The sequence below is a fragment of the Galleria mellonella genome, unplaced genomic scaffold (assembly GCF_026898425.1).
Source record: "Galleria mellonella isolate WM207_F2 unplaced genomic scaffold, CSIRO_AGI_GalMel_v1 utg284, whole genome shotgun sequence".
Classification (NCBI taxonomy): Eukaryota; Metazoa; Arthropoda; class Insecta; order Lepidoptera; family Pyralidae; genus Galleria; species Galleria mellonella.
The window spans coordinates 530,001-543,218 of record NW_026442065.1 but is presented as its reverse complement, the minus strand read 5'-3'; the positions used below and the strand labels follow the sequence as shown (position 1 = coordinate 543,218).

The window sequence follows — 13,218 nt, the reverse complement described above, 5'->3', positions numbered from 1 at the left end:
TGTAAGAGTCGACTACGAGAGGACGAGGTATGGGCCGCAGCGTTCCTCTTAAAATATCTCCAAAGTATACCTGCGGTTGCCAGTCCACCTGCCAAGTGTGGCAACTACTGGCAAAACTCCCCAAAGAGGAGGCTCATGTTCAACAATCGACATTTAAAAGCTAAATTAAAACGTCAACTATCATCATCATCATCATCATGATAGTTAACATTAAAAAATCGCATCTAATTTGATGCAGTCTTTCTTATGCGACGCCAGAACAAACGTACAGACAAAATTCTAAAAATATTTGATAGTTATGTAAAAAAAAAAATTGCATCTGGCAACACTGTACAATACAAACCTGTTGTAACTAAACTTACAGTTTGTTATATACTTATTCACTTAGTATTGTTCTATCAGCCACTAATCGTCCACTGCTGGACTTTCCCATAAGGCGGGTTTTGCTAGTATTTGCCATGCTTGGCAGGCAATAGCAACCGCATTTTGACTTTTAGTGATGTTTTAAGAAGGCCGCTGCTGCCCATCCCTCGACCATTGAGTTGCCTTAGTCGCCTCTTACGACACCCACAGAAAAGGAAGGGGTGGCTTATTTTATACCGGGACCTTAGTTACCTGAGGACCGGTTACTTAGTATATTTTTAGAATACTTAGTGTATTTTTCTAATTGAACTGTCAAATCTTAAAATCATTAAACGAAATTTCGAATGTAAGTAGTATATTCATTTATTTTAACATTTATTATATAAGTAGGTAGGTATTATATGTATTTATAGTGTATGTATTTATGTAATATTTTATTATATATTTTAATATTTTATTTAACTGTATATTTGTTTATGTATTAATAGTTGTAGTACTTCAGTTGCCCGCTAACGACATGCTTTCTCACTGTACTGGGTCGACTGGAAGTGATCTCTGTCAGAGATAAGTCCACCCTTGCTCACAACATTTATAAATAGATTATTTTATATGTAACTTACAAGTGCAATAAAGAATATATATATATATATATATATATATATATATATATATATATATATATATATATATATATATATATATATATATATATATATATATATGTATATGTAAGTCTGCGGAAAAAATATCCCTCGAGGCTTAAAAATTATAACATTTTTAAAAAACAAATTAAAACCTTCGTGAATCAATCGTGTAGTGAAAACAAATGGATCAATCCGTGAACTTTCTTGAAGTTTGATTAAATAGACCTTCCGAGCCATTTGCTTATTGAAAATCAACGAAATCTCATTTCTTAAGATGTTTATCAATCCCGATTATTTTCAGAAGGGTTTCCATGGGAAAAAGGTTCGAGTGAAATTTTCGATAAAAGGAGTTTCATGTTTAATTTTCATTATATTATTTCGATGGGGTGTTTAAAACTCTAGCTACTTTGGTATAGTTTTATCCGTTAGATTCATAATTAATCAATTTTCACACCACGAATTAATATTCAAATAAAATCCGTCGAATAAGCAGCTATCGTTATACTGGCCACAAAAGTTGGCATTTCTTTTGACAATCAGGAGATTTTTAAGGGTTGTGATTCTCAATTCGCCTCTATTTTTTCTGTAGATAATCTCAAAGCTATTCTAAATAAATTTTCATAATTATGTTTCATTCATTCCCGTTTTGACCTTTTTTAATTTTGTCAATCCTTATTACATGTATGAAACAATCTAATAGACACATAATTCTATTTTTAAAATGTTGATATTTTTAAATCTAATATGTTTTTTTTTCTTTTTTTTATACAACTTAGAATGGCAAACAAGCATACGGCCCACCTGATGGTAAGTGGTTACCGTAGCCTATGTCTATCCTCTTCTATGTCTAAACATCTTATCCTCCATTAGTGCATTTTATTTTAAAATAAAATAATTACTAGCTAATATCACAAAACAAGTAATTACTATATTAAATCTGTTACGTTTGCAGCGTGAAGATTGAAAATATATAAAAAAAATGTATTAAATTTAAACTACATAAATACTCTCTAAATAAAATAGTCGGTAACTAAAAATCGGTACATTCAATTAATAAACAGAGGGCCTACCATGAAGTATTTTCCGAAATTTCGGGAACGAACTAAAAAGAAATTTGATGTTAAAATTACATAATACTTGCTGTTTAAAATTATTAAAAATGTTAAAATATCCTTCCTTTGGACCATTAGAATAGGATTTATGATGAACGAAATGTTAAGCTCCATTTACTGGGTCGATTTTGATACGAACAAAAACACGAAATTGAGCCCGAAGTTTAGGAATTTCATTTCATGGTAAACCACGAGATCTTTTTTTGTAATTTTTATTTATATTATTGTAGTAATAGGAAGTGATAGTCTGTTAAAGTCCAAGAATAGTTGGACATCATCAGACTGTATTGTGATCGCATTAATTATTCTTTTACTTATATTTTCATTGATTTCTATTGAAACAAACCATAAGACAGTCCCAGCGAAACACCACAAACGGTCACCCATCTGAAAACTGACTGTACCAAACGTAGCTGCACCTGATCTATCGCGACGCACCGATGTAATCAAACTACGAGTACGCCACCTGTATTAAATTGGTGAAAAAAATGAATTCCGTTCAAACGGAACGGTATTTTTCAACGCCCGAAAAAGGTATCCGACAACATTCGTTTATATTTCCATTCTAAAAAACCGAATGCCCCAATTCCGGCCACATTCAATCTGAAGCCGAAAGCAACATTACGCGGGGCGAGGCATCAATGATAAATTGCGCCAATATTTCAGCTGTCACTGTGCTGCATTCTATGTATATCATAGACTAAATACATCCACAGATTAAATATAACGAGACTGAACCATAGACATAAAGTTCGGTATTATAAATTTTACACATTTGATTTTTTATTTAAATATCTGTTGATTATATCAATAATTGTTAATGCTATTAGAGAGTTAAGATGAACTGGATTAATTTATAAAGTCGTTTGCTTGGGTACCTCTGTCCCATTCGTGTTTCAACCGTAAAGCAGTTGTGTTTGGTTCGCCCAGTGCGGGCTCCAAAATACTCGCGATGTAAATTTCTTGTATTTAATAAATAAATAAACTAAATAATAAGTTTACTACTGTAATCTTTTTGGAGGATTAAGAGAATGTATGTATCTACTATAATTTGGCCAATAAATTATGTAAATAAATATATATAAACTTGATTTATAAATAAAATGTTGACTCCTTATTTTAACAGTGTAATTTGTTTGTAAAATCTAATATATAAAATTCTCGTGTCGCGGTGTTAGTTACCAAACTCCTCCGAAACGGCTTTACCGATTTTTATGAAATTTTGTGTGCATATCGGGTAGGTCTGAGAATTGGCCAACATCTATTTTTCATACCCCTCAATGATAAGGGTGACCCACCACTAAACATTTTTTTTTAATTTTTTTGCCAAAATTTTTTAATGTTATTTAAATATGATGTATCATTGAAAAATACATATAGATTCAAATTTTCACCCTTTTACGATCAACTCCTGTTTTTTAGTTGCGATTTTTATATTCCGCAATAGGCTTGCAAGATGGCAATCGAATATAATAATTGTAATACAATAAATTTTCATGTATAGTTCTCGAAATAAACTATATGGTGAAACAACGTTTGCCGAGTCAGCTGGTATACAGTAAAATCTAAAATTTTTTTGAATTAAGTTTGTACTATACTGTAAACAGTTCACGTCATTGTTGTTCTTACTTTCGTAAACACATATTATACTATAACTTTATTTATAAATAAAATGTGGACACTATTTTTCTCCGTCTCTGTTTGTACACGTCATTGGTTTTCTTGCTTCCGAAACAGCAGGCAAAAAGCTAGTAAATAAATAAATAAATAAACTTTATCCACTTGATAGTTACGAGCTACTTCATTGTAAACGGTTAGTGGCTGAAAAAATGTTGTTTCGAATGAAACACTTTAGATAACGCGTCTAACTGATGGATTAGTCTATTTATCCTTCTCCACGGATGGCACACCATAACTACCCTAGTTAATAGCGCGCAAACATTTTTCATGGAATAACATTTTGTGTAACATATATATAGTCTGTTGTCATTTATTTTTTGCCGCCATATTGTACGGATACGTTGTACGCTTAGATGATTTGGATAGAGCATAGAACCCCAAAAACGGGTCAACGTTTTGTCAGCTAATTGTCAAATTAGCTGACTAGTTCTTTTTGACGTATTATCTATACTTATAATAAATCTGTAGAGAGGTCAATTCTGTATATGAAATATATTTCCAAAATAACTATCAATGGGTGATTAGTGATCGATACTGATGCCAAAAATGCAATCAGTAAAATTTTTGTCTGTCTGTCTGGATGTTCGTTATAGAAACAAAAACTACTCGACGGACTTTAACGAAACTTGGCACAATTATTCTTCTTACTCCTGGTCAGGTTAAAGTATTATTTTCATCACGCTACGATCAATAGGAGCAGAGCAGTGAAGGGAAATGTTGGGAAAACGGGAGACGTTACTCCATTTTTAAGCTTCCGTCCCGTGTGCAGCTTTAATGGCCACTTTTTAAAATGTAAAAACCATTTTTACCACGTCACCAGAATAAGCACACCCTTTCCTCCTGTGGGTGTTATAAGAGGCGATTAAGGGATGGCGAGGGATGGGCAGCAGCGTACCTCTTAAAACATCTCTAAAAGCCTAACTGCCGTTGCCAACCCTCCTGCCAAACATGACAACTACTGGCAAAACTCCCTTAATAAGAACGGTTTGTTTCAGCATTGGACAGTTATTGGCTGACATTATCATAATTAAGTCCGCTTTCCCACATATTAAAGTTCAACAAATAAATTACCTAATATATCGTATTGTAAAATTTTTATGGTACCTACATACTTTACATTAGACACATTAAAAATAATATACAATGGCGGACTTATCCTGTAGAGGGATCCTTACACTCAACATTTGAGAAGCTGGCTGAAGCTGATAGACTATAGAATGTTCGAGGACAAAAACTGTAAAAATAAAACAAAATAATACCTGTGTAGTTAATATTAAACATAGTCTTGCATACCTATATTACATTAATAATTGTATTTCGTACATAAATATTAATAATATATAAAAATAAATAATAAATCTACTTATATTAATAATATATACATATTAATTACATTACGTATTTCTAGTTTATTTATTTATTTATTTATTTATTTATTTATTTATACTTTATTGACCACATTACAAAAAAAAAATGTCTGGTACAAAAGGCGGAGTTAATACTATATACTAGTTGTCATGTATATATGAAAAATACATAGAAATTACACATAGAAAAATATCCACAACCATTCCTTAAGGAGTTAGTGGTTAACGGATTTACTTCTGCTAATCATGCAACTCTATATAGAATATCTATTAAGTGATGTGAGAATGATGTACCGATACAGTTCGGAATCAGATCCAATGGTTCGCTGCTCGAAACCACAATCGTAACTGCAGTTCGGCCACATTCAGGCTTACAATTAAGAAGTTATTGTCACAAAACCACTTTGACCGTCCCATTGACGCTTCAACCAATGGTGGTATGATAATTAATTTCATCATCATCATATCATCATCATATATCCACTGCTAAACATAAGCCTCCTTCTTGAGGGGTTTTACCAATAGTTGCCACGCTTGGTAGGCAGATTGGCAACCGCAGTCAGGCTTTGAAGATGTTTTAAGAAGGACGCTGCTGAATTAGTCGCCTGTTACTAAATCCACGAGAAAGTAAGGGAAAGAATAGGCATTCTATGCCGGGACTCTATTCTCTATTCTATTGGTCGGATAAAGTAAAAAAGTGAGCGTGAACGTTTTTTTTTTTTTTGTAAAACGGTTTAGTCGGTAGTCTCTTAATGGTATCAGGAAGCGCGTTCCAGAGTCGTGAAGAATGTAGGAGAAAAGAATTTGAAGCGTAACCAGTACGGTGAGAGGGGAAAGATAGTTGGAGAGTATTATTGGAACGAAGGTTACGATAGTGAGTTTCAAAAAGGTACTATTTTCATTCTATATCGGGACCACACGGCGGTATAATTACCGATTAATCCCATAAAGATTGTATCAAAATCGGTTCAGTAATTTAATTTTAATATCAAAATAACTAGTGTTGCCAAAATTGAAATCATTTTTTTTTTGTGAAACACAAACTTCTAACATTACATCATTTTAACTCCCACAGTTGTCTCGCCAAACACAATAACCCAAGTGAATAACAAACGCTGAAATCCTGACACCAGGCGTGGAAAATACATTTTACTTGTAGTCCCGTTTAGTTTAAAAAACCGCTGCCGAAACAAAATGGAAAGCATCGAAGTGGATAAGACAATCCTTTTTCGTCACATCAAAGCGAGTATCCGTCACTGGCAGTTTTGACCGATTCAATAAATATATCGGTCGAGTGCTACGTTTGGGGCAAGTTATGGAATAAGGGACGCTTACAGTTTATACCTTTACCTTTCATCCAAAACAATCATATAATAATCATCCATAGGGGGGAAAGGGATTGTTAACAATGGAGTTTGACAGCCCCATTGCTAGCAATATGCCCTATTAGGTCGACCTCCACGTGATTCCTCCTGGAAACCATCGTGAACAATTCTTGTTGAATTCGTCACGATGGGCTAACTAACCTGCTTCATTCTCACCTATCATCCTTCATTGGTGCCCCGTGTAGGGTGATAGATGAGAATGAAAACAGGCCAGTTAGCCCATCATGATGAATTCATCAGGAATTAACCATGATAGTTTCCAGGAAGAACCGTGAGGAGGTCGACCTGGTTGGGTATATTGCTAGCAAGTATTAAAAATCCCTTTCCCCCCACGTTACTATTATTAGTCCCGACCATATATACATAAACAATAAAAGAAAATTGACATATTCGTATTTTTTTATATACTCGATCCTTTTGGAACAGGCTAAGGTCAAAAACCATGCCGCCAAATTTTAAATTATTAAAGTTTGTATGAAATTTTATATTCGCGAATAATTTTCATAATTGCCATCTTCTTGAATCATACATACATATCTGTCACACTTGTCTCCCATTAGGGTAGGCAGAAACAATGGAACGCCAAATGCTTCGATTCAAACAAACCTCTTTCGCTTCTTCCACATTCATTAATCTTTTCATACACGCTCGCTGGTTTCTTGAATCATGAAATGTCTTAAATTATTATGTCCTATAGTAATGTTTCTAAATGGATTCTTTTCTTAACTACGTCCAAGGTTTTATATAAAAATCAAAATAGGTTATTTTTTTACAACACAGGGGGCAAACGAGCATGCGGCTCACCTGATGGTAAGTGACTACCGCCGCCCATGATCACCCACAACACCAGCGGCATTACAAGTGTGCTGCCGGCCTTTTAAAAAGGAATATGCTCTTTTTTTGAAGGTTATAATGTCGTATCGGTTCGGAAATACTGCTGCTGGAAGTTGATTCCAAAAGGTGGTTGTGCGTGGAAGAAAGTGCCTTGAAAAACGCATGGTGGGGGACCACCACTCGTATTGTATAATGTTATATAAATGTCAAATCATCAACTTTTAACACGCCATAGACTAATGATATATTTCTACTTGTAGCGCCATCTATAATATAATCATGTAGTAATACTGTCATTTAATTGTAACTCAAATTATAAATCTATTAACAGAACTAATATACAAAATGCAATTGAGAGATTACAATAAAAATATTGAATTAGAAAGAAGTGTGTACCTAATCAATACATATTTTATGTTATATAAAATATTAAATCGAATTGTAATGAATTCGTTAAAGTCCAAAAATTGTTTTCATGTTTCGACCCTCTAGGGGTCCCTGCAAAAAGTTTAGTCTCATAAATGCCATCGTTGTATTTCGAATCGCCTCCCTTTCACATTAAACATTAAAAGATATAATAAAAAAATTCAATTCTGTAGCAAAAATAGTACATTACTGCAGCGGCCAGCAATTGAGGCATTGATGGACAAACGTGCAAATGTGGGTGGAGGCGTAGCCGAGGCACACATACGTGAGTCCATCAATGCCTAGTTGTGGCCAAGGCTTGTATAGTACTTTTCTCAAACAATGCGCGAAAATCAAAAACACAATTTTACTTTTTAAGTTCAATGACGAATAACGAACAATAATATTTTTTCACGCGCCATAATGTTCCTTTGTTTTTTTTTTTCAATAAACAGCTTTCTATTTGCAAGCCAGTTCGAAATTTAAATAAAACCTTTTATTAGTTACTTCCTTGGTAGCCATGTTTCGAAGTAAAAGGTCATTCCATTTTTAAATTACAGGACAGATATGAGTTTACATAGTAATTTATCTGGCCGCAAAACACGACAGATATGGATTTTCATACAACTTTTGCCGGCCGCTGCCCGCATGTATCTGGCCAGTACGGCAATTTTGATTTATCTCGAAGAAGATTGTCAAAATAATGCTCACATTTCCAAGCATGTTTGAGAAAATAGTATTTACAGAAGTAAAACAGTTCGTAAATTGTACCAAGGACTACGTTGAAATTTTATAATATGAAAAATCTCGCCCGTACAGCATTCGGGTATATCCAATATACAACTGTCTGACCGATTTAAGGTATAAGCGTCGGTTGACGTGTGTATAGTATTTATTTTATATAGTTTTCAACCAACTTCGAAGGAGGGAGATTCTCGACTGAGTTCTATTTTTTTTTATTCGTCATCATATCATATCAGCCATTTTTACACTGTTGAATAAGCCTCTGTCGTAGACTGCTTTTGCTATTGAGAGGTATTGCCAGTAGTTGCCACACTTGGCAAGTGGGTTGACAATTGTTTTAAGAGGGACGCTGCTTCCCATCCCTCGACCATTTAATTTAATATTTTAAAGTTTTTTTAAGTTTGTTACCTCATAACTCCGTTAGCTACAAAGCGATTTGGAAAATTCGTTTATCTGAAAGGTATACTTATAGATTACTTATAGAAATTTTACCAAAATCGCTTTACTGTACTGTAAATTACAGTCACTGATACAGTCACAGAAGGAGACTTTGTACAAAAATCGATTGCTTGGGTACCTCTGTCCCATTCGTGTTTCTACCATGAAGCAGCTGTGTTTGCATGACTGTGTTTCGGTTTGAAGGATGGGATATGACGTGAATTTACTGGGTACAGAGGAATAACACCTGAGTCCTCAGGAATGGCAACGCATGGGGGATATCATGGGCGAAACAGTATACTCTGTTATGTCCATGGTACTGCTCATGTCTATAGCCGACGGTTACCACTTTCCATCAGGTGGGTCGTCAGCTTGTTTGCCATTCTAAGTTGCATAAAAAAATTTGTAATTACTAATTATTCGAACAACAAAATCATTCGGATTCGCGCACCACTAAGGTAGTATAAGGACTAGAAAATCTGTTAAATGGATATTGGTTTTTTTTTTACAACACAGGGGGCAAACGAGCATGCGGCTCACCTGATGGTAAGTGACTACCGCCGCCCATGATCACCCACAGCACCAGCGGCATTGCAAGTGTGCTGCCGGCCTTTTAAAAAAGGAATATACTCTTTTCTTGAAGGTTACATTGTCGTATCGGTTCGGAAATACTGCTGCTGGAAGTTGATTCCAAAGAATGGTTGTGCGTGGAAGAACGTGCACGGTGGAAGACCGCCACTCGTCCAGATGATTGGGATGAAACTTTAGTTTGTGGCAGATTGTACGGTGGTGAAAAGTTGGTAGGTGGAGGACAGATAGCTGAATAAGTATAATCATACCATAAACTTTGTTACCTTTTTTTAGGTATCAAAGATAAACATTGCATAGTAATAAAGCCTTTAGTACCACTTCGTAATAATATTTTATTGTATCTCTTATTTTTTTTAAACTAGATAGATAGATAGATAGATAGATAATTTATTTGCATCACTTACAGCACACAAACAGCAAAAGACAAATGCAAAGTGAAAAAAGATAAAAAACGATACATGTACAAAAGATTTAAAAAAAAACCAAAAACAAAATCAGAATGCATAATAAAAATTTTTTCTTCATGCGTGTGCCACAGTAATGCAAAATGGCCACAACTCAGCTTTTTGCTTTGCCCTAAAAAGAGCAAAACACTGATATTCTGTTGTGGCCAAAAGTGAGTCGCGAAATATCACTGAAAAAAAAAATAACAAAGAAAGAAATATAGATCAACTAGTTTAGTAATATATAAAACAAATAAATAAGAAAACCTTAAATGACATCTCAAGAGCTTCATTATTCTTTTATCGGATCACTTCAATCGAAAATTAGAGCAATAAATAAAATTAGGAACATTTTAATCAGCATTTCTGTACACTAAGTACACAGCGATTGGGTCGGTAATTGGTGGAGCGATTCCTTTGATGCCGCCGCTCGGCTCAGCGCCGGCGAGATCAAAGGGGACGCCTGATTACGCCGAATAACTATCTCCGCACACTGCGAAAAGTTTCACTTGCTCCAGATAGGTACCTGTTTGTGTTGATGATCCCTAGATTTTATATAATAATCATAAATTTTTCTTTGCAAGTCAATAAAATATCTCTTTCATCTAAACAAATATTTTTTCCGGTGGAAATTATTAATTTAACTGAGATAAGATTGTGTTCCCCAAAAAATACGACTTCAATATCAAAATCATTTATCAATATAACTTAATTTTTAAATAAACTACTTAACCGATTTTAATACCATTTCTATGAGGGGAAAGGGATTGTTAGTAATGGAGACTGAGAATCCCATTGCTAGCAATATACCCAACCAGGTCGACCTCCTCGCGGTTCCCCCTGGAAACTATCATGGTTAATTCCTGATGAATTGATCATGATGGGCTAACTGGCCTGTTTTTATTCTCATCTATCACCCTTCACTGGTGCTCCGCCAGCGTATCCCGTTAGCGCAGGCGGGTTTACCATACCATTTTCACCCATCAAAAAAAAAAAACAGCTGATTCTAGCCAGCACTTAATAAACGTTTCAATAAAAAAAAAATGTGATGTCAACACAAATGTAATTGGAGAGTAATAACTTAAATGTAGATTCTAATGAAGTGTAATAAAAAATTCACAATGTCCCCCGTAAACTGTAGAGTGAAACATTTAACTGCGTCAATTTTCAGTTAAGGAGAAGTGCAGCATTTATTTTAAAACCATTTATACGTGGGCAACAATGAAAGAGCTGGTTGGAACGACTCAATTATTGAAGTTTAATTTATTTCTGACTAGCTCAGCTCACTACTTTGTCCGGGATATATTGATGAACTACACTAGAGGGAAAAATTAAGGGATCAAAAAATGCCAAATTTTTTGAGGTTTTACAAGTAGCTGTATTTCCCTCAAAAATGGTCATACTGAAATTAAAAAAAAAGATTTTAATGCTCAAAGTTTCTAGTTTTGAGATCTTATGATGAAAAAATTTTTCAAGCAACGTGTTCCGCTCAGTTCTAATGAATACCAACAAAAATTTTTTTTGACATTTCTTCGGTCTACGAACTTGGAAAAAAAAATTCCAACTTAACCACTATATGGACCGGATAGCATGTTCATTCGGTTTTAATTTGTTTTTTCCAAAGTTCGATACGACTACTTCTTGCTGAGATATCAAACTTTGAATGGAAAAGGATCTTTTTGTCTTTAACCATCAATATTTCAGCAACCGCTGATCACACAAGGAAATTAAGGAGGGTTTTGAAATCTGGAATAAATTTCCGACAAAAACCATCTATGGTTTTTCTAAAAAAAAATTATTCTTTACATTAATTTGAAAATTTTCTTTACATTAATTTGGAATTTTCAAGAAAAAAAGGGCTTTTGGTGGCTTTTGGTGGCTTTTGGGATAATCAGGCGCTAAGATGGAAATACCGGGAAGTACTGGGAAGCTTATGTCCAGCAGTCGAAGGCTTAGGATAAGGATGATGATGATGAATACTAATGAACAATCACACACTAAATTTGTAATAATTTAGTCTAAATCTGTTAGTAATTTAGTTTAAGTTAGTCCTTTGAATAAAGATTACTCCATGACATCAAATTTTAATTTTAAAAATATGCTTAGAGCATGGCGCTTCAGAATCGACCCCAATTTAACTCTTTCGGTTCTTAGAAGTAACAAGTGCAATGCGGTATCAGAAAAGTTTTCTTCCATGAACACTCTGATTATGGAAAGAGCCTCCTGTAATGGTTTTTCCTGGAAACTACAGCAGAGATAGAGTAATATTCAAGTAAGATATTTACCCATAATAAGAACTAAATACCCTTTGTATATTCGTTGTCCATAAAGTGAAATTATAATTAATTTTCAAAATAACTGTAGGTTTGTTTACCACCATTGTGGTATAAAATCAATATCTAATATATAAAATTCTCGTGTCGCGGTGTTTGTTACCAAACTCCTCCGAAACGGCTTTACCGATTTTTATGAAATTTTGTGTGCATATCGAGTAGGTCTGAAAATCGGCCAACATCTATTTTTTATACCCCTCAATGATAAGGGTGACCTCCTAAATATTTTTTTTATTTTTTAACAATTTTTTTATTATTATTATGATTTAGCATAAAAAAATACATACAATCTTAAATTTTCACCCTTTTACGATCAACCCCTGTTTTTTAATCGCGATTTTTATATTCTGCAATAGGGTTACAAGATAGCAATCGAATATAATAATTTTAGTACGATAAATTTCCATGTATAAGTTCTAGAAATAATGTATATAGTAAAACAACGTTTACTGAGTCAGCTAGTTTAATAATAAAAAAAATTATGCTCTAGAGATGTGGTACTGACGACGAATGCTGCAAATACCTTGGACTGCTTTCCGAACTAACGTTTCCATTCTGAACGAACTGAAAATCAGAGAGAGATTATCGTCGACTGTTCAAATACGAATTCTCAAGTACTTCGGCCGTATCATCCGGAATGAAAACTGTATGGAACGTCTAATTGTCCAAGGTTCAATACAAAGCAAACGTTCTCGGGTAGATCACCAACGCGATAGACTGACCTCATCAAAACGGCCACGCAGCAGTCTATTGTGGAATGCTCTCGCTCGGCGGCGAACAGAAGTAGATGGAGACGCATTGCGACGACCTCAGTCGCGAAGGAGGGCCTCATCGACGATCCACTATCATCACAATCATATCACCGATACGACAACTTAA

At 34.4% G+C, this 13,218-nt stretch overlaps 1 protein-coding gene across 1 annotated transcript in view; it reads right to left on the bottom strand.

Moving 5' to 3' along the window:
- Positions 1-10,359: 10,359 nt before the first annotated feature.
- The window catches only part of LOC128200838 (uncharacterized protein K02A2.6-like), a 21,520-nt gene continuing 18,661 nt past the window's right edge, over positions 10,360-13,218 (bottom strand). Inside the window, exon 4 of the mRNA XM_052895544.1 lies at positions 10,360-10,469. Within this exon, the coding sequence (XP_052751504.1) occupies positions 10,360-10,469 (110 nt within the window). The remainder of the gene's footprint in view (positions 10,470-13,218) is intronic.